At 37.4% G+C, this 23,053-nt stretch overlaps 1 protein-coding gene across 12 annotated transcripts in view; it reads left to right on the forward strand.

Moving 5' to 3' along the window:
- The window catches only part of EPM2A (EPM2A glucan phosphatase, laforin), a 57,633-nt gene that overhangs the window by 22,546 nt on the left and 12,034 nt on the right, over window positions 1-23,053 (forward strand). For all 12 annotated transcript variants that reach the window (XR_010388431.1, XR_010388438.1, XR_010388436.1 and 9 more), the window contains exon 3: window positions 21,256-21,497. Coding sequence is in view for 2 of the 12 variants with exons in the window: in XM_064509195.1 (XP_064365265.1) it covers window positions 21,256-21,497 (242 nt within the window). In the remaining 10 variants the exon portion in view is untranslated. The remainder of the gene's footprint in view (window positions 1-21,255; window positions 21,498-23,053) is intronic.

Genomic DNA, 23,053 nt, shown 5'->3' on the forward strand with positions numbered 1-23,053 from the left:
AGCTCTTGAAAATTAAGAATGTGTGTGGTCTGCTTGTGTGACGGACTAGGAGCAAGGGTGAGAAGACAACCTTTTATGTTACAAACTCAATTTATCTGTTTCTAAAGTCCTTGTTTGTTTACATTTATATAAATTGAGTGTATCCCTGTATTGGGTAGCGAATGCATTTTTTTTCTACATTTGTTGCTGATCCAAACTAAAAATTTATCTTTCATGAACTCTCTACATTGAGCCATCTCTAAGAATGTCTAGCCAGATAGCCATTCTGCAGTGTTAAGCTGAAGGTAAATCCATTCAGATGTAGGAAAGGAAAAGATAAGTTCGACTGCCAAGAATACACTTTCCTTAGTCTCTCCTTGTTAAACTTGAAAACTGACTCTGCTGTTCCAAGTTTTGTGATTTTGCATGAACAATATGGCACCTGGCTGGGATAACCTAAGCAGGGTATCATACGTTTAGCTATAAAACTCAATTCTGTGAATTGTGCACAGAAATACATAGTTTGTGTGTGTCAGCAGTGGGATCACAGATGTGACTCTAGTGAAGTGTAGAGATATTCAGACTGTAAAATAGCCACGTTTAAGCAAAACAGATATCAAGTTAGCTATGGCAGCACTGGCATTTAAAGATTGTTTGCCTGTGTATGACAGAGTAGGTAACTTAGGTAACTTTTGCATTTACTGAGGGAAAACTTGATTCCCGCATGCAGACAGGTGGTCGCCACTCCACAATTTGGTAGGAATGGGAGAAGCCAGGCCTGGCCACCAGTCAACTGGTGTATGCCTAAGATTGTCCCAGTTATCACTGCTGTTAGAAGGATTTGCCAGAGGAGATTGCTGAAGGGCACCGTGGTGCCAATTTTGGAGCGTGTGCCCTGAATTTGAGTCCCTCAGTGTAGCAGTGTACTTTCACAGGACTGGGGTAAGGATTTTCACTTTACTAGGCAGAGAAAATGATTGCTGCTCTTTCCTTATCCCTGCAAGAATGGGAAATGTATGACTAGAATTTGTAATTTCCTTGCCTCTTAAATTCTGTCCTATGCACCTGCTTGTTCACTTGGACTAGCTCTCATACAGCAGTGCCAATAAATGACTGTCTAGCCCTTGCTGATGCCTCTTCAGTATAGCACACTGATGTGTGTGCATCATCCACAAATATGCTTGCAGTTGTTTTTGCTAAGTAGGAATCTGTTTGAAGCTTAGAATAATAATGGTAATAAAATCCTGCTTTCATTTCTGTATTACAGAAAAACAGAAATGGTGTGTTCTAACCAGAAGCAATGAAACAAGAGAAAATTACCTCAAATTAATAGTTTAGGTAATGCTTTATATGTAACTGATAGGAATTTACATCCTGAATGTTACAAAAGCCTGTGACAACTTTGTAATGTTGTGGATAAACTGAATCAGAGGAAGTCACTTTTTGATCATTTTGTTTTCTTAGTGTAAACAAATATTTGTTGCCAAAGTAGCTGTAGACTCCCTCACTGTGACCTCCCACCTGAGCATTAGAAAGGAGCTTGAATTGGGAACTCCTGGATCTTAGCTGTTTCTAGTCACATTTCTTGTGAGTGCCATAGTAAGAAGCAAAATGTAGCATTAGAACAGGTGCCGCAAATTTTGCCAGAAGAAATGATCGTGGAGCTTTTAAGTTAAAGGTTTTTGCATGATTGTCATCAGTTTTTAAACTCCCACTACTACTTCTGCCTGCAGTAGCTCTTCTATTAAGTCTGATGAATGGCCATTATCCAGCATGCTGTCAGCTATACTGTAGTGCCTGAGGGGCACAAAATACTGTCTAGACACTTGGATGACACTGTTGAAGTAATGGCTGATGCATGGTAGATTATCTCTGTAAATGTGGTAAAATTGAGGGGGAGTGATTTGGGCAGTCAGTGGGACTGAAAACTTTAGCAAACTTGTGTGAGCTATCAATATTTTTTCAAATAGCAGACATCATTAATATTCACCAGCTTTTCTGAGTGTTTTTTCCTCTTTCTATAAAGCTACAATGTATGTGGTCAGCCTTATTGGTAAGTTAATAGTTTTGAGCTGCTCATATATAGTCTAAATAGCATAACATTTTAGAAATGATTTAATGTGGAATTTTACATTGGTTCAAATTATAGATCAGCTAGAATAACTCTGGATAGCACAATTAGGACACACACACTGATATGTGGATTTCACTTTTGGTGGAAATCAGAGTATTTCTAATTAATCACAGAACACTAATTTTCACAGTTCAGAAATTACTGAATCCCTCAAAATAATGTCTAGCATTCATCTGCACTAAAAAGCAGTGGCTTCCATAGCACCTTCATTACATCTTGTTTGCTACCTTTTCCTTGCCTCTGTTATACTGCTCTTCATAAGGGAAAGCAAGTTTGTGAAGTTTTTTCTGTTTCTGACCCCTGCACAGAAAAATAAAGGAAATAAACCCTTTGGATGTTGCACATCTGAAAAAATGGGTTATTCCTAACCATGTTCTGAATCATATTCAGAAGTAATGTCAAGGCCCTTTAAACTTCCATGTGGCTCTGCTGAGAACTAGTCAGCTTCCCGAACTTTGATGGCTGGCTAGGGAAGTGGTATGAATATGCAATAACTTCCTGACAGTGTTGCTAGAAACCCTAAAGACTAAGATCCTCTAGGCAAAAGAGAGATGTTTCAGCAGCAAAGCTCTTAATATACTTTCATCTCAGAAGTTAATAGAATTTTATGTCACAGGGATGGGATGAGCTTTTTGAGGTCTGTGCAGTGCCACTGCTGGATTGTCAGCATGTGCATGGCAGCAATAGAAAAATGGGACCACAGCAAGAATCCTGATGCTTGTAATACTGCACAAAGCTCTGAAGGGCAGCAATTATAGGGTATTACATTCCTCTGGAAACTACGTGATTTATATATAAATTGAACGTGCCTCAATGTGCTTCCGATCAGATAGGTGAATTTGACTTTTAAATTTTTTTAAAATTATATTTATTATCAACATAGATCTGAGTATTATGTAGGGTAGTATATGTTTTCTTCAGTCAAATCTTTTCATCCTCCAAGCTGAGATAGAAGTACCGGTGGTGGGCTGATCGGTCTTTCTGGTTCAGACCCCTCTGGCATCCAAAGTACAAATTATTTGATGATCATATAGGAGAAAAAAAACACTCAAAACCAAAACAAGAGCACAATACATCTTTTCTGTCAAGTGCCATCGGTGAGATGGATATTTTTCAGGGTCCTCTGGAAAATCACTATCAGGAGAAACACAGGAATAAGCTGTGTTTCTCAATGTGAACTGGGAACAAAGACTTTCTCCACAAATATATGGTGGCTTATCACTACAGCTTTAAATCAAGAGTAACACCGATCATATTAGACCCACTGTGTGCAGAAATACCTGGTACTAAGTTGGTAGCTGAGCAGGACTGAGTGTCGTGGCATGGCACAGGGAGAGGAGGTTGCAAAGATGTGTTACCTTTCATGGAGGTAACTGGCTATGTGTTATGTGCCAATAGCTTGTGGCTCTTGCAAGGTGCTTCAGGAGTAAACCTGGAATAAGGACTCAACATAAGAGAACTAATAATCTAACCGAGTAATTTCAAAACAGGAGGTGGGCAACAGAGCACAACAAGCTAAAGGGAAGCTTAGCATGATATCTGACAATCTTGTGATTTTTAGCTGTTTTTTTAATCTGAATTTTTCTTTTCCATACTACCATTCATAAGTGGTCTTTGGAAGTGGTATTTGATTGAGACTTAATTATTTAAAGAGATGATTGTTCAGAAATGAATGATTTCCTTAATGAAGTCTGATTTAAGCTCTAAAAGCAACAAGCAGAGACTGTTCATGGCAAGATGAAATCTTTTCATCAGCTGGCTGGTAGTGGGTAATATTTGCTTAAAACTGCTGTTGCTCTTTAAAATGGATCTTTTCATAGCTGCATTGCTATGCAAAATGGTTTCCTTATTTCTTAAGGAAAACTTACAATTCCGAATGATCCTGGAAGCAAAAAGTAGAAGAAAAACTAGGAACCCTCTATGCAAAAAAAAAAAAAAAAAAAAAAAAAAAAAAGGACCAAACCTACTCATTTGGTCTTTTTGTCAGATATAAAAGACAAACACTAATAGTCTACTAAGTATGAATTTTTTGTGGGGTATCGCTGCTATGGGGCAAAAACTGTTATTCTTGTTGCTTCTAATTTCTCTTTCCGTTTTACTGTGCTTCCCTGTCCCTTGTCTATTTTTCTTCTGACTGTCTTTATCCCTTTTTCCTGCCTCTTTAACATTCAGGCTGTCAGCGACGGAGTAAAGCTCTGTCTCTATTGGAGAGCAATTTGCTGGCATTGCTGGCTGTGAAAGAAATTGGCTGCGATTGTGAAATCCTGGGCAATTTAACTCACAGTTGGGACTACAGCGAGAGGACGTTGCACTGTTCTTCCACCAAAGACAATGTCCCAGTTGTCTGGCAGATATCTATTTCTTGTTTTCTTTTACATGTATTTACTAGCAACCCCATAATAGCTGGGATTTGTTAATACAGTTTATCTGAAGATACTATTTCTTGTTTTCTTTTACATGTATTTATTAGCTACCCTGTAATAGTTGGGATTTGTTAATATAGATTATCTAAAGATAGCAGAAGCTGTTTTTTTAAAAACAGAGATTGTGCACTCAATCTTCTTCTTATTGCTAATCAGCTTACCAGGAGAGAGAAGATTCAGATGTTAGTTATTATTGAAAAACCTTCGCTAAGAAGACTCCAAGACAACCACCAGCAAAATTAGTGAGGGACTTGCCTTTGCAGTGTAGTCAAACTCGGACTAGCCTTTCTGTGTTTTTAGCAGGTACAATTCCTAGGTCAGATTAGCTCAGGAAGCTGTCAGCTGACTCTTAAAACCTGCTTACAGAAATATTCCAAAATGAAAGAATTTTCAGTCTCCAAATGTGAGAGATGACACCATCAGATAGTTTGCTGTTACCACTGGCTTAGCGTTTACTTGCTTAGTATAGCCTGTATTCTGAAATGAGTAACTTCTGAATTACAAAATCTAAAATAAACACTGCGTAGTCATTTCAGCTCAGATGAAATGGAAAAAATGTAAAAAGATACTTCATAGATATCCTCTATCTATAATTTTTATACCTGCTGATAGATATAAATGCAAGTTTTCATGCTTGAATGCTCTGGACATTTACAAGATGATTTTAACAAAGTTCCTCCATATATGGAGAAATCTATTTTAATTATAAAAAAAATTACTTACTAGAAAGAAAACTTTAATATAGCTCTAGTTTTCTTGAAGTTTGTCTCAGAAACATTAGTATTTTATTTTCCAAGAGTAAATAAACATTACCAATTTGCTGCTGTGTTTTCCCATGTATAATTTTCTTTCTGCAAGGGAAAAAAAAAAAAAAAAAAGAAATGAGCTGTGTCTGTGTTCCTGGGGAATGTAGTAAAAGGCAATACTGACAATCTCTTGTTAATTAATGCTTTTACTTTGTGAAATTTAATTTCAGGGAGTCAGATACATAATCCCTGCTATTGTTCAGAAGTTTATTGTTTATCCTCTTGTGACCTGTGATAAAAATTGAGTGAAATGTCATAGTTATAAGAAATGTGGGTTTCATCTCTGTTGGCTCAAAAGATGCAGTGGTTTGCAGGTTAAAATGGAATATCTTTTTTCTTTGATATGGAAAAAGCAGATGATAGCAAAGATGATCTTAAGCATGCAAAAAAGGAAAAAGAGGAAGTACAGAGAGAATATAAATTTCAGTTTTAATACAGAGATAAGAAAATGTGGAATATAAACAAGATCAATAATGAGGTAGAATCTTCATTTCATGTGTAGCCATCTGTATATATATTACATAATATATAATATATATATTTGTATTATATTCATGTATAAAGTAATTGAGTGAAGAGGAGCAGCAGTAAGAGAGATAATAGCAATCATGCACGAAGTCCAGTCATGAGGTGTGGGACAGCAACAAGTCTCCATGGCTGCTGCCTTTCAGTTTAGGGGCTGGATTAGGAGCTAGCAGTGAGATCTGTGGGCTTCTGGAGACTTTCTTTAGTTTGTCCAGCTTCTCTGGTACTGCTTTTTCAAAACCCTTCAAAAGAGATATCCTGGGCCTCCATTCTGCTAAGGTGCAGGTCTGATGAGTAGGACATGTATTTTCCTTAAAAAAAAAGTTTCTTTAGTGTTCCTTATTTCTGTAGTCCGCCTCACAGCTTGAAGGGCTGGCCTGGTGGTGCAGGCTGTTCCCAAACACAGCATTAGCTGTTGCTATCAGTGCAGAAGACTGGATTGCTGATCTGCCTGTAATACTGAGTTACTTCCCTCTGGTGACTTGAAAGGAAGAAAAAGCTTCTTGTATTTACTTATGGTCTAGGTAATAAGGCTATCCAGTATTGAGTAATGTTTCACACAGTTACAAAGTCATGCTTTAGTGGAGAATATAAACACATTTCTGAAAAGTTCAGTAACAGTATATACTTTTTAATATATTTATTAAAATGCCCGTGATTCCTATTTCCAAGCAGGTGAAATGATACTCTTTGGAAAAGAAAGAAATCTGCAAAAAACCTGGCAGTTTAAAAGAGTAGACAATCTTTGGTAATTATTATTAATCTCTTCTCTCATAAAAGCTGTAGCATTGTTAACTCCTAAAATTTCTAGTCAAATGATTTTTTTGCCTTTTGACATTCAAGGCTTCTTTAAGAATTCACAATATGCTTCAGTTCTATATTAAGAAGACTTATACAATTCCTCTGGGGTCTCTCAGCAACTCTGTTACTGCCTCAGGCATTTCTGACTGTAAAATAGGGTAACATGCTCCAGTGAGCGAGAGGAGGAACAGCTTGCTTCCAGCTACCAGTATTGGTGCATCTTCCAGTGTCCGTCACATTCTACCCTTCCTCCTCCTCCTATTGTTTTTCAGGAACCAGAGGAGAAAAAATAGAGCTAATTTTCTCTTTCATGGATTATGCTGGTAGATCTGCCAGATCTGTATGAACTAGTTTAAGTACTGGAAGTAGGGTAGTCATTTTAGGAGAGTACTTTGCAGCAGTACTGAGCTAACTCTACTATCCACATAGCACTCTGAGCATGCTGTGAAAAGATGTCCTACTGCTCACTGCTGCCTCTCCATCTGTATTACCCAGAGTTTGCAGACCTGGGAGTTGGAATTAATCTCGTGCTCTGCTGTTCATTTGATCTTTGCAGACTGGAGGTGTTCTTTACACCATGGTGAAGAGCACAGACTAGATTGCCTTTTTTTGAGTAAGATTTGGAGAAGGTTAATTAGGCAGAAAAAGACGTGTGTGCACATACACATGCAGTCCATGGTACTCTAGAATGTGCCTGTCTCTCTTTAAAATTACTATGAATGAACTGACATGTTTTAAGAAATTCTGGACAAATATTTTAACCGGAGTAAATACAGATATAGAACCTGTCAGAAGGGTTGCATTTGGATGATACCAAAAGTGATGAATGTGTTTCTTCCTCTGACTGTCTCCCAGTTCTGAAGAGATCCCAGTATTCTCTATGTGTATATACTGTCATTTAGCTTGCAAGGCCCCCTTTCAGCAAACTATGTTTACATTTTCAGGAAGATGTTTCACATTTTCAGGAAGATGTGTTTATTTCTGAAGTATTGCAAAGCATTTCCATTGGATCTGAAAAGTAGCATTTTGAAAAGTAAATTCACAGTTTATTATTTTCAGTCTAGATTTCACAGTTTGTTATTTTCAGTTGAGATCTCTAAGCAGCCACTCATAAGTAAACTCTGAATGAAGGTAATTTTACCAGTGATTCCTGAAACTTCTCAGGTACTAATTAAAGTTCATCCTGAGTGGTTTAAGCATCTATTACGATGCTTTAACTTAAAGATGCCAGCAGTGGCATAATTCCCATTGCTAAACATTAATGTTAGAAATTCTCATTCCTAATGCTAAGAGATTCATGGCTCATTACTACCTGGCTTAGCTTAGCAGCCTGTTGTTCTTGTGTTTTTGACTATTTGTTCTAATTAAAAACAAATTGGTATATTGGCAAATTAACAGAGGCATATGTAGGGAGTAATCATTGGCAACCAATGCATGAGACAAGGCTCTATAATTAGAGCATTTAAATATTAATCTCCACAAGCCAACTGAGGAGTCATTTCCCGAACTAGATCCTGAGATTGTTCAATACAAGCCTTAGAACTTGATTCTCTTCTCAGGCTATATTTTTGCTAATGGCACATCATTTGATTCAGATAATGTTTATACAAATGAAAGTACAAGAAGAGTGAAGCTCACTGGAGGCAAATCCTGCTTTCTGCTACATACAGTGTGCTCCTTAGGAATCAGTAGAAACTTTACATGTATGTTTGAAGGTGAAGTTTGACTCAGTTTTATAAGGTTAAATCTGGACACCCTTTCCTACAAGGCATGGTTTTGTATATAAATGATTATTTTCCTATCGTCACTGTAGAAATATAAAGTGAAATATGACATATAATATTTCACTTCGAATATGAGGAAGATAAAATTTTATCTTCCACGATTTAGTTTTGGTCATGTATGTAAAGTCTTATGTGACCAAGTTAGTTATGTTTGATCATTTTCAAAGTAGAAAAACAATAGATTATAAGATTTTGTAAGATACAAATTCATTGGCTTCAAGCTTTTTAATGGAAGGAAGTGAAGGAGAGGAAAGGAGAGTTTGTAGGAGGTTTTGGGGGGGTTTTTTGTTGTTTTTTTCTTTACTGTATAGAGTCAAATGTACTGCAAGCTTAATGAGAACAATTCCATTGAGTTCAGTGGAGCATGCCCATTTACCTAGAGACAAATTTAGATATCATTTGAGCTATTATTGTGACAGAAGAACAGAGATGGTCTACAATCCCTTTTGCACTTCCATTTTCCAAGGGGGACAAGTTTGGGGCATGTTCCTGTTCTGGCATGAAGGAGCTCAGCTTTATCAGACTGGTTTATTTCATGCTATCAATAATTGGCCTTTGAGGTAATGGTGTAATCCCTGTTAATTGGGATATAGTGTCTCCTCATTCTTCATGGGAATGTTGGAGTCAGGAGCTACCCCACAAAAAAGAATCCCCAAGATTTCTTGTTAGGAGACCTTTACTACCTCTTTGCATCATAGGAGCAGTAGGAATGATAAGTATGGCTTTGCAAACCCATTAAAAATAGTAAATGATAAATAATCCCTTTTTGTTTCTGTGTCAGGGATTCCCTGACATAAGATATGCCTTCATCACAAACTGCAGTGGAAAGCAGAGATCTCTGAGCTAACTTTGAATGAAGGCATCCTGCAGGGGCTATGTAGCTCTCATGACCCCGGAGTTAGACCAGAGTAAATTGGCTTGCAAGGAATTCTGTGCTACCAGAGCTTGACTTCTTCTGGTATCTGAGATAGACAGCAGAGTTAAATGAAGACTGAGAAAGAGGATATATTGCTATTTATAAAAGACATTTCAGGAATTAGTACAAGGGAGGAAGAAGAATTATTTAAATTGAACCTTCCATAAGATCAAATGGATATTAATCAGTTATGAATGAATTTATATTGTAAATTAGATCAAGGTTTCTGACATCAAAGGAATGATGTCTGGATTCTGGCATGACCTTTAAAATAGGGCAGGGAGGACAAGGAACCCTTAATTATTTCAAGGTGGAGCTTGATAAATTAATATGGGTAGTGATTCCAGAGATGGAAATTAAAGTTTATGATTATAGTATCATAGATCATAGGCTAGAAGAGATGTCAAAAAAGGCATCCAGTTCATTTTCTTGTTCTGAATTAGTCTCAATTACAACTAAATCATTCCAAATTTATCCAGCCTGATTTTAAATATGATCTCATCTCAGTGATGTAATGCTGTTACTCTTTCATTCTATTACCTCACTATTCTTACCATTAAAAAGCTTCACTAATGTTAACCTAAGTCTTCCTAGTTGCAATAAGCTCATTTCTTCTTTTCGTCTCCACAGCAGACATGGAGGACAAATAGTATCCTGCCCCTCCTTTATAGCTGCCTCCTTATGTTGGGAAACAGCTATTGTTTTTCTTCTCAGCATTTTCCTTTTGATATTAACTCCCCTTTCTTTCAGTCTTTTCTTTGAAATCATGCCCTCTAGTTCTCTGCTTGCTTTGCTACTTCTGTTGGGCTCCCTAGCTTTCCTTTTCCTTTTTAAAGTACCCATAGGTACTGTTCCTCCAATTGACAGTCTACCAGTACTGAATGAAATAGATTATTTTATGGATCTTGGGAATAGTGCTACTGCTTAATTATCCTAGTAGCATTGTCATTTTTACAGTATTATGATGTTTTTGATTTAAGATTAACTATAAGCCTACCTTTTTGTTAGGACTGTTAGCTAAGGAGTTGTCTCCCATTCTGTTTTTGTGCAGTTAATTGTTCTTGTGAGCTGTTCTGTATTTCCTTTTTCTCTCCCAAAGTACCTGTTGTTCTTGCTTTCTCCACTTTCTTGTAGCCATTATTCTTGCTTTCTCCACTTTCTTGTAGCCATTATTGTGAGTACTTAAGACTTTATATGAGACTGAGTTGCTGTTCCATGGTGATGGATTTGAAACAACACTTGGTACTTGTTGATCATGTTTATTGCATTATATTTATAAACTTTTAGATAACCCTGTGTTCTATCATTTGTTTGTATAAAGTAGTGAGAATGTTTTACCTCCCTTTGATTTGGCTTTTGCAGATGTGTTGACTTTTTCTGAAGTGTTAAGAGACTGGACACAGCTAGAGGTGGTTGGGAGGTGTGGAGGGAAGGTTTTGTAGTTGGTTAATTTGCCTTGCTTTCATACTTGAGCTTGAGCGTCAGGTTCAGTTTGTGGTCAGGAAGGCATTTATGTTTGAGTCAGATTAGCAGGGACTTCACTGCTCTGTGTACATTAAGAAACAATTCGGTGCAAGAGGAGCGGGTAGTAGACAAGAGCAGTTGATTGAGGGCTCTTCTCATCTCCATTAAATGCACTACCAGATGGCTTTCTTCAGATTAGATTTAATCTGGCCTTTTAGCATGCGTAACATTGCCCTTTCGTATGTCTCACACAGATGATGATAGCACATCAGTGGCCCCAGTACCGTTTCCCAGAGTAGGCCTTGCATGTGAAGCTTTGTTTCTGTTCCTGTTTCATGCCATTTCTGAGTGACATTGTGGTGCCTAATGCCTTTCGCACTCTGTTTGGACAACATCCATTAGAAGACACTGGGGAAAGGGGCATGAACAACTTCATCCTGCAGCTCCAATAGCTGCTCTGGAAGGACACCCTGAGTGAACTGGTACCTCATCCCTTGGGCCTCTTTTTTCTAAAGAACAAGACACCCACGATGACTTCCTGGGAGTCCATGCCATTGCAGCTGCTTTGCCTGTAGTTAACTGAGGGTCATGCACCAGAGAGATGAGCCAACACTGTTGGAATCACTTCACCTTCAGACATGGAATAACAAGCAGCAGATGCAAAGGCTTTGAAGATGCAGGGACACTGTCAAGACCATCTCCTGTGAGCTGGTTTAATGAATTTCTCATCCCCACACAACATTTCAAGAGCTGTTGCTTGTGCTCAGTGTTGGCTTCTACTAGTGCATTTAAGCTGTGCGTGTGCTGAAAGCTCTTCTGGTGGTGCAGCCCACTCATTGCTTTGTGCATGCACATCTCCAGAAGGTACAGAGGTGTGTATGGAGTGGAGCCTCCACTTTTCGTTTCCTCCAAGTGGAATCTAGGCTGCACACACCGCAATAACTTCAAGAACCAATCTGCTGTAAGTGAAGACAATTTAAATTAGCTTTAAAACCACAGTGATGCCCTACACAAAGTTGCTATTCTGGACACTGCTTCTGGGATGTGATTTTCTTCCCAGAGTTATCTAGGTGTTCTCATCAAATATATTCCCTGCTGTGGCAGGATATAGGATGCTAATAATGCTCTTGATCTCTGCTAATATCTTTATGAAATGTTTTGCAGTTTTTGTGAGTTTCTAATAATAAAGCTCTTATGCTACTTATAGGGAAATGTTTGGGTTTGGTGTGAAAGGGGGAAATGGGCCATGAACAGAAAGCTTTTTGGGCCCATCTAAACTAAACGTCTCTCATGTGGGTGACTTCATTTTTCAGGTCATTAACTCGATTACTCAAGGGGTTCCTTCTTCTGTATTCTTGGTGCATTCAAAGTTAGGACAATCAATAAAGCACACATACCCTATGGGCTTTCCCAGAGTCAGAATCAACCAGAAGATTATGAGTGAAGTGGAAGGCTGTGCTTTGGCATTAGCATGGTTGCTCCTTGTCTCTCAACCTGAAGACTGCAGACTGCAGCACATTACCTGCTGTTAATGCAAGTGGGTGGGTGAAGATGGACAACTAAAGCCCTTTTGTGCCACCAACCTAATACTACAGAAATCTCCTAAATCAATAGAACCTGAAGGCACTGTGCAAGTGAAATTGCTCTATATTTGGATGTCTATATAACGTTACATTGAGGTAACTCAGATGTGATGTATTATTCTTACTTCTTGTTTTCATTTTAGTGCATTGTCAGTTTAAGGTCAAATCTTAATGGCTTGTTCACCCTGCATATCAGCAAATGAGGTAGTTTGATGCCACATCTGTAAGTAAATTTGTGAACATTGAATAAATAAGATATTAGTAAACATAACGGAATTCAAGGGCTTCAGAAACTTTTCATATTGCTAAGCTGACGAAAGTGTTGTTGTAGAATGATAAAAGCAGGTGTTTCTTTTTAGTTGCCAAGTGTGCTCCCATGTGAGAGGCTAGATAAGTAGTCCAAATTACATCTAAGAAGAAAATTTGCCAGAGCTTAATTACTTTTCATCACAGTGCCAAATGAGAAGGAAAAAAAATGGAACTACATTGTAGTCTATTTAATTTTCATTTAAAGCCCTGAGGTAGAATTCTTAACTTAAAAATAAACTGTCCTCTTTCAGTGGTAAAGTAGAACAAATTTATAAGCAATGACTTATACTCCTTCTACATTTGGCATTTAGCTAAAGTATTTTTTTTTCCAAAATATAAGTAGTTTTTACAAGGTTTGCAGCTGTGTCATTTCAGCAGGGTATACTTTTATCATTAATCAGTGCTTTTCTCTGATGACTTCTGCTAAGGTTATGACCATTTAATCTATCTTTATTGATAAGAGTGATGTTATTAAGCTTGGCTATTAGGTCTCGGTGTTCTGTGAGTTAGACCATAGTATCATGAAACCTTGCTCTCCTAATCTGGCTGATAGTGCTTGTCCATGTGCTGGGCAATTGAGTGCATCAGACTCTATTCAGTGAATCCTACTGAAGTCAAGCCTCTCATCACAAAGCCTCAGTCAACTTGTCTTCTGCTGAAGAGGTATCAGTAAATCAGCAGGAGAAGGGATTAAGACCACAGTCATTTACCCACGTCCCCTGCTATATGCAATGAAATACCAGTGCCGCAACCCCTCAGTTCTACGTTATTATTTCATTGCTAAGGACTCACTTTACTGAGGGATCTTCCTGCCCCCCTTATTTAAAGAGAATGTAATGAAACCAGAATTCTTGTACAAGATCCAACCAGGGATTCATTCATTTTTATATCTGCCTCCCTTGCCAGTACTTTGGAGGAAGATGCAAGAATCAAAAAAAAAAAAAAAAAAAAAAGGGAGGAGGAGGATTCTGCCGTTCGCCCCTTAGCAGTGCTTTATAGCAGAAGCTATAAGAAAGTTTGGATTCTTTGCCTATTTTATGTAACGGTATGGAGCACTCCCATTGTACATGTAATTTTTCAGTCCATTGGGAAACCTAGTTAAGTTCTTCACCTTGTTGATATTTTTAGGCAGTGACTTCCATAGATTGATTATGTAGTGTATTAAAAAGTTTTCTTACTAGTTTAATATTTTTCTCATTCAGTTTCATTGGATAGCTCTTTGCTCAATAGTTTGAAAGGATAGGTGGGGTCACTTCATTTGCCTTTCCCATATTCTTTATCCTTAAGCAGTCATCCAACTCCCTCTTAAATGTGCTGCATTTGTAGTCTGTCCTCTTGGAAGTATTTTCATGACTAATAACTGGAATATCCTGTATTTTGAATGTTTTCATTTTTACTGTATCTTTTTTGATACAGTAAAATGGTTAATAGAAAATTCAAAGTTTGAGTGCATAGAAGGCAATCGTTGATTTTTGGAAGGTTGTTATAAATATTCTGTTATTTTCAGTTCATTTCTTTGTACAGGCTAAAGTTACCACTTACTTTGACCTCTCTATAAAGCAATACTTTCACCAGGCATCATTGCAGTTATGCACCGTTTCCCTTTCTGATTGATTAGTTAACTTAAAACCCAGTGATGTGTGTGAGAGGTTCAGATTATTTACTCCAAGAGGTACTACTGATATGCATTTGTCAACCGTGAATCTCATCTCTCCTGTGCTGCATATTCTTCTAATTTCTTTTGATACCACTGGGAGCTGTGACCAATAGAATCTTAGATAAATCTGTGTTTCAGGCAGATTTTGCTCTCTCCTTGGGCAGTCTAGTTTTTTGTGAGAGATCTTAACTTCAAGACAGAATTCCGTGTTGAATATAGGTCAGCAATGCCATGCTGTAAAAGGACAAGCAGGGAACTATAAATAAGGATATAGCCTTTGAGGCACAAAAAGTAAGTAATCTTCACTTCTGTTCAGTAATGGTAAGGCTTCACCTCTCTCCAGTATTGGGCATAACATCTTAGAGAAAAATGTTGACCAGCTGGAGAGTCCAAAGGCAAACAAGAAGGATCAAATGTTGTGAATATATGACAAGCAAAGAAAGATTGAAATAATTTGATTCATTTAGTGTAAAGAAGACAAGGCTGAAGGGGGATGTATTAGTAATTTTCTGATACATAGAAGGATTTTGCAGAGATGAAGGAAATAATTGCTTCTTTGTGTCCATTGTGGAGAAGACAAGAAGTCACTGTGATCACAGACTATTCATATTAGACATTAGGAAAATATTTCTGAATCTCTGTACGTATCAAGCAGTATTTGAAAGTGTTCTAATCTTCCCCTGGAGAGCAGAATTTGGTCACTCGAAAATCCCTCTCTGTTTAAAAAGGTATTTCAGGATATTAGGTAGCAATTTAAGTCATTTTTCTAGATTGCTCTCTGACAAAGTTACAGTCATCTTACCTGGATTCTAGCAAAAACTTCTAGCAAGTACGTTCACTCTCCCATAAATTCAGGAGAAAAGAGCATGGAAGGCCCAGAAGAGATGTCTAATTTAGTATTTCAGAGAAGGCATGCATCCAAGAATAAACTGCTATTTGTTGTTAAAAAAAAGTCAATGGCAAAGGAAGGAGCACATACAGGATGATAGTTGTGGTTCATCATAATCCAGCAGTATCACTGTTTAAAATGTGTCATGTCACAAGTCAGAGGGCAGAGAAAAAGTAGAGGAGGATCCTGGCTACAGCCGATGGAGTTTCCTATGTTCTCATTATAAATATGCCCAAATCAATACTTTTGGAAGTCTATTTTATGTGAAATGAAAGATAGGAAAAGAGAGGTAGGAATTCTTTGCTGATATCCCCCGTCTCTCTTTATTTCTCATCAGACATTTAGTTTTTGCACTAAGAATTTTTTTCACAGTTTAAATTTAAACTAAAACAATGCAGTCTTTCAATGCAAGATTTTGGTTCAGACAGATCAACATTTTCCATCAAAAACCCACCTTATCAGAAAATTCTGAACCAATTCCTATTCCTGTGTCATCAGGGGAAGAAATAGGAATGCTCTGCAGTTTGAAGTAGTCTCCACTAGTCACAGGGCTGAGTTACACTTCTGGCCTACAGTCCCCTCCAGATGCTTGCATATACTCGCATCAGGGTAATAGCACTTCCTCAGTACAAGAAACACTCCATATTCATACAAGCACCACAAAACGCCAGAGGTAAATCAGCCTGAATTATATATGTTGCTCTTCTGGGAATGCAAAATAAGCATTGCTGCAAGTTACATGTAGCTGTAGTTGCATGCTACACCTTTAGGAAATAAAAGCCCTAAGGGAGGACACAGCCTTTTTAATTGTCTTTTTTGCTGTTTCAGCTAAATTGCTCTGTCTTGTTATATGTATATATTAGTACTCATCTTTCTGTCATCAGAGTTTTAGTGGGATCTAAGGAAGACTGTTGTGCAGCCAGCTGCAGTGAATTGGAAGCTTTAACATGAAGCTATGTCTTGAGCTGGCACTAAAAGATGAATCCATCACTTTTCATTTAAAATAATATGCTGGACCTTGGTCAAAAATATTATCAATATAAACAAATAGAGTGGTTGATGAATCACTCTCTTGCCAATAATCAGTGAAAAATACCTTAGTTTGGCAAAGTCCTTTTTCTTGATTAAAGCTGACAATTACAGAGATAAATAGACTTCTGAAATATTGTGTCTGATGGATGTTCTAAGGAAATGTGTTCCCCAAAGGCTTGAATCCAATCCTTTTCTATAACAACTGTGACTCCTTAGAAAGGTTGACTGGTTTTAGGAGAGTTTTTAAGATGGCTGGTCCTACTACACTGTTGATTGAACTGATATTGAAAGAGTACCTGAGTTATTCCTGTTCACAGCTCAGCATTTTAAGGAAAATTGAAATTGGTGCCAGTTTGCCTTAAACCATTATGAGCAAAAGTAATAGAGGAGCTGCTTAAGAGGCAGTGTAGACATCTGTGTTATGGCAGTACAGTAGACAGCTAGATGCAGTAACTTGGTAATTTCCTCTGAGGCAGGTCACCCTTGCTGTGAATCAGATCCCTTAAGCTACAGTTGCTGGTTTGGTTTTGTACTATATGTGGAGGTCTAAGATTGAAATGTAGAGTGTATCATTCTTTGAGGAATATTTCTTCTAGCAAAAAAACGACAATCTGCACCATAAAAGAAAATCAATGCTAATCTTTCATTGCCTCAGACTCATTGACTTCTTATGGATGGGAAGACTATTTGCATATGCATTGATTAAATGGAATGAATTTGTTATTTTAGATGCCTTCATAGTGAATTGTTATAATTTAATCTAGGCTGTGCAGGGTCCTGGGGGAAGTAACCAAGTGTGATATATATCTGCATCATTAAAAATAATTTAAGTTGTGATGACAGCTGGAAAATAACCATCCAAGTAACTATTTCAGTGTTCTGTATTTACTGTCTGTTAGTGATAAATTTTTGTTGGTTTTCTCAGTTTACAAGTCAAAAGGCGGATTCTTAACATGTCAGTCTTCAGTCTGGGATGTGAAAGTCAAGTGAATAGAGTAGACACCTGTGTCAGTAAACATTTAGTCCTTGCTACCACAGATCTGAGCTTCACTTACTCATTTAATCCCAAGATGTCCCCTTGAGGTAGGTAAATATTATCTCCAGGCTACTGACGGGTAACTGAAGCACAGGGCTGAAAGTAACTTTGCAGAAAGTAGCTTTTAAAGAAAGGACTTTTAGAAGGGATACAAGATTCAATGTCCCAAGTTAGCTGAATATTTTTGATGTTACTCTAGGTGATTTTTTCGTTGCTATACTGCCATGACTGGACTGACCACAGGTCTTCTGAGACCAAGCATAGTTTACTGTCCTAACATAGGGAGTTGCCATGTATAATGAAAAAGTGCTATTTTTATTGTTAAAACAGAATTCTGAGTAGAATTTTGTTGAAACACCATCCTATTCCCCTATATTTGGGGAATATGGAAGGAGTTAAATGATTATAGGTTTACCAATCACACACAATCTCTGACTGTTTTTTGAACTGTATGTAGGGATCACTTAATTTACTGCTGGAAAAAAAACATATGAGCTGGAAAGCAGCAGCTGTTGGACAGCTCAAAGCAGTATTACATGACTCTTTCTCATGCCAAATACTGTCCTTTCCAAAATCTAGTTGCCTGGTGAAGTACAGTAGCAACTTAAAGAAGCAAGACCACATTGGAAAAAGAAAACTAAAAATCACATTTTTAAAGTAAGAGAGAGATGTAAAACTGAAATTACCACTTTCTAGCTTTATTTAATATATATGATTCCTCGTCTTCAGCACAATAAAGCCTGAAGTAGGGTTATCAAAGTCAACATAAAAAATGTAGTTGCTAAACTCTTCATCAGTTTCTGCACTTGAATTTGCACTGATCCTTTTCTTCTGATGTAAAACAAAGTAAAGGTATGAACCAGAAAAAGCCAAATGGAAGTATAGGTACAATACAGTAAAATTATCACATATCTTTTAAATAAATTGGTCAATAAGACAACTCTGCACTACTGTTTTGTGCATGGACTTTCTTCCTGGGGAACGAACAGTTAAACTTAGTCAAGCAATATTAAGACTTTGCAGTCATTACAGGTGGGTGAGGAGTGGTCTTGAAGACAAAGATCAAGACAGCATTTTGATCCTGTCAAAGGCCAAATTCTAGGAGCTGATCAGAAAGTTAATTCACATGAGTTGTCTGTCCTAAATATAGGCAGGTGACAATTGTAGTTTTAGTCATTCTCTGAATACAGCCACTATCCTGATTGCTTACCAGGAAATACAGGGATAAAAACTTAGTAAACGCATCAGATTGTTCACTAAATGTGATTACTATTGCTAAATACAGGAGGTCTCATAATGGACAAAATCTTTTATGCTACAAAAACAGAATAAATAAATAGTGTATAAGCTAGTGATCTTGCAGATAGTGCAGCCATGATGTTCACCCCCTAAATAATCTTTGGAGAGAAAATTGTAAGGCATTGCTTTATTCGTAACCTGGAATACTACCTAGAATATTGTTTATCTCAGGAATGCTTTAGTCACTCCTGATTCAGTCAAACATTAGAGTACATGCTTTTGCTCTCCTATCACGGTATTAGCGTATTGGTTGTTTCCCAGAACATCAAGAGAATTACATATGTATGAGTCTCCAAGAAACCCTTTGAAGGAAGGATGCTAATGTTGTTGTTCTTGAAAGAATATTCTTGTATTGTTGCAAGGTATGAACAATGTTGTTATTTTTCTCTCATGGCTATTGAGTGCTGTGGGCACTGCTCACCTCTAGTCGCTCACAAGAGTCTGAAGGGCACTTTAACTTGCACCAGTGCGACAGATTCCTATGGCGGAAGCAGTCTGACAGTTCTCTTTTTTTTCAGATTAGGAGCTGATTTACTGTAGGGCTAGCAAAAAGGGAGTGAGACAATGATGGAGCTGCTGCAGTGGGCCTTTGCTGTTCATAGGCCTCTCTGATCGGTGGGAATCTTCTAGTTGATTATGCTAAGTTCAGGGCAATTTTGTGAAGCTCCCTTCCGGTACCAGCATGTGGGCTTGTGCCTTGAACATAGTGATAATGCAGAACTGTTGTGCTTTATATGGTTTTCTTCAGAGTGCTGTGGAGTTCACTTGTTGACTGAGTACTGATACTCCTTAATGAATGAACTGAATTTAATTTGTAGCTTAGGAAAGTCAGCGCCTATGTATTCAAGCTCCTTTCTTTCTATGGCATCTCTCCTTTAGAAAGGCAATGTTTAGGATTATAAGCAAAGTGACAAAGGAGATGACTTTAAGGTGTAAATCTTAAATTTCTGAGATCCAGGGTTAAAGCTTTCTTAATGCTTAGGAATAAGTACATTTTCTATTAACAGTGAGAAGTATACTTGTGATAATCTAGACCAGGACATGGATGTGAAACACTAAATTAGATTTCTTCAAATGACCTCACATTCATAGCTACATGGTTGAATTGATTATTTTAACATATATCTAGTCACTGTGTAATCTATTTGCTCAAATTATCAGGATTTTATTCACTCTGTGATCCAGCAATTTGGGACCTGGTTACACTATACCAAGATCAAGTTCTTTGCCTCACTGAAACAGGTGCCAAAGACTGTGTTTGTGTAGCTGATACATCATTCATTGTGGATATAGCTGAAATACAGTAAATATTGGTAATTGGTAATTTGTGGAGTGAACTTTTCTTTATGGCAATCTTTCAGTAGTAATGTAGCAGGATTTAATCATTGTCAATTGCAGAGCTTAATTAAATGCTAGTAAGCACTTATTACTGTGATAGCCCTATCAAATGGACATAGCTACCTGATGATTTAAGGGCTGTTTATATGAGTAACTGCTTCTCAATAAAATAAAAATTCCCCCATTTGTCGCTGTGATTAAAATTAGAAAAAATACAGGAAATGCATGACAGACATTTTATTTCTGAAGAGCTTGCTTTCATTGTAGTTTGGGTTCTTTTTTTTTGCAGTGAATAATGTTTGTAAAGTTGTGTGTACTCTTGTATGTGTGTGTTTTGTTTAGTTTGTGGTTTGCATGTTCAAAAAAGACATTTCTGCATACAAAAGACCAATTAAGTAGACCACTAGTAATTTGCATGTGTAAATTATCCATTTTAGATACCATCAGCTTAATTCCGTGTGTGGAGTAAATATCTCAATTTGAAAAAATGCTCTTAATGTTTCAGTTTATTTTTATGTCAAAGTCTGCCGAGATTATGGTGGTTTTAATGATAATTAATCATGGGCAAAACATAGAAGTATGGAGGTTTGATTTAGGTAAGTTCCAGAAATATGGATGTTACTCCAGCTTACATGTATCTCAAGTTTTTTTGCAAAAATTCTGGTTCTTCAAGCCTCAAGAGAACTAGAAATATATTGTAATTCTGTGTTTGGTATCTACTGGACTCCACAAGGTCAGAGGAAAATGAGGAAGATGGTTATTCATTTTTGAGTTTTCTCATAGAAGGTTGGCTTAAGCTTTTTTTTTCTGTCTACTTTCCCCATTACAATGATAGCTACAAAGCTGGAAGAATTCTATGCATTTGACTTATTACTAAAGTAATTTGGTTTTGGATCACATGAATCAATTAGGTCTCTTTTTTTTGTGCAAATTGCATAAGTCTTCAAAGTTTTCTTACTCTAATCTGTGATGTTAGTAAGCTTCCACTGCAAGACTAATGATGGATGCCTTTGAGATGTGTGCTATTAATTATGCGCTGAACTTTTTCTCAGAGTATCTGGCCCTTTGTGGTAGGTTAGGAATTTGATCCTCAGCATCAAACTTACCAACCAAACTGTAATGAAATAAGTAGTTGTTTATAGCATGACGTGAAAAGAGTGTGCTTAACAGTGTTCATGTGATGATGCTAAGCAGGTTTTGAGCTAGAATGCCACTTAATTTGTGAGTTTCTTTGTTAAGATATTTTAATCAAATCCACTACAATGTTTTTTCAATGCTAGAATTCTGCCAAACATCTGGCTGGGAAGTTGCCCTCGGCAGGTGGAGCATGTGACTGTCAAGCTAAAACACGAGTTGGGTATTACAGCTATAATGAACTTCCAGACCGAATGGGATATTGTGCAGAATTCCTGGGGTTGCAACCGCTACCCAGAACCCATGAGCCCTGAAATCCTCATGAAACTATATAAAGAGGAAGGTCTTGCCTATGTCTGGATGCCAACCCCAGACATGAGCACTGAAGGTAATGCTGAGACCAGTCTTGCAGCTAAATTAGCAGTAGCAAAACCTTTGAGTTACTAATCTGTCTTTTCCTTGTTTGTTTTCTTGTGTAAATTTTGTGTAAAAATACAGCTAGAGCACAAGGTGTAATTTTTGAGTGTTGTCTGTAACAAATTATGTATACCTGGTTGTAGGTGGAGAGGCCATCTGTAGTACTCCATAGCTGGCAGTAGATGTGTGTTTGAGTTTAAAGCCATCTGACATTGATACCTGCTTGACTGTTTTTGCTTTCAGCTTGAATTCAGCCTGTATAATGAAAATATGCTGTGTAGGTGGAAGACTGCAAGCTTGCACAACAAGACAGCTTGGTACCCTTGCTGGTTTAAAATGGAGAGACAGCACTGTATATCTGTCTCTGCCATTCGCTTCCCCCCAAAAGCCATTTTTCCTTCTCTATAGTATCCCAGTTGGAGGAATCTCTATATGGTCATTTATATAATGGCTCGCAATTAATTTAGGATACACATAGCACATTATTTTATAACATAAATTATTATTTTTTAATTCCTCCATCAGCTCAGCTAAAACCCTTACAAAATCTTGTTTTCAACCAGCAGGTTAGAAAATATGTTATTTTTGTGTGAGTAGCCTATCAGCAAACTAGAATACTTTCAATAGAGTGAAATACTGCTGCCACAAATAGAGAACTGTCATAACAGTGGTAGAACATCAGGGAAGACAGGTAAACCTTAAAACAGGGATTTGAAAGGTCTTAACGTCCATGCTCATCTATGCCATGAGGAAAAGTCAGGCTTTGATGTTTGCAGTTTTAATTCCCAGCGCAACAGGGAGAAAGAGACCTGGAAACAAGGTATATTCATCCCTTTGGAAGTGAAAGACTGTTCTGTTCTGTGTTGTTTAACCACATGCTTGATAGATAATTGAATAGTAATGGTGTTGAGTTCTAAAGGAAAATACTCTTGCATTCTCCCTCCCTCATTATTACTAAACTGTTGACCTTCGTTAAAAGGTTTTGGAAAGTGGCAGTACCTAAATAGCTTCACAAACCTCTCGTGCTAAAAACATTTCACTTTTGACTTTCTAACTTTAGTGCTATATAAGATGTGCTGTTTGATATAATTTGCTGCCTTATCTCAGTCCTGTGAAAATGAATATACCACACACACTTAGTGTTAATCATAATGTATTTTTGGAAAAGACTTGGCCATTTATGTGGATTTTGTGTTATCTGGACTTATGGTGCAAAAAGAAACAAACATTAGGGTGGAAAGTCATAAAAAAGGTAAAATACAGCAGGTTTTTAGAAGACATTAGCACCTCTGGCTATCCAGTGCCTAAGACATTTTAAAATCAAACCCTTTTCAGTTTGGAAATACACACGTTCAAAATCACAGTGTCTTTTGAAAACTTTGTTCATAGCTTATTTAGGAAGATACTCAGTTTCTGGTTCTCCAGAAAGCCTATGTAGACACATAGACCTACATAGGTCCCATTTCCCTACCAGCGTGATAAAGGAAACTAGCTTTAATACATTTTTTGCTTGCCATTGCGATTTGC

Source organism: Dromaius novaehollandiae, chromosome 3 (assembly GCF_036370855.1).
Source record: "Dromaius novaehollandiae isolate bDroNov1 chromosome 3, bDroNov1.hap1, whole genome shotgun sequence".
Classification (NCBI taxonomy): domain Eukaryota; kingdom Metazoa; phylum Chordata; class Aves; order Casuariiformes; family Dromaiidae; genus Dromaius; species Dromaius novaehollandiae.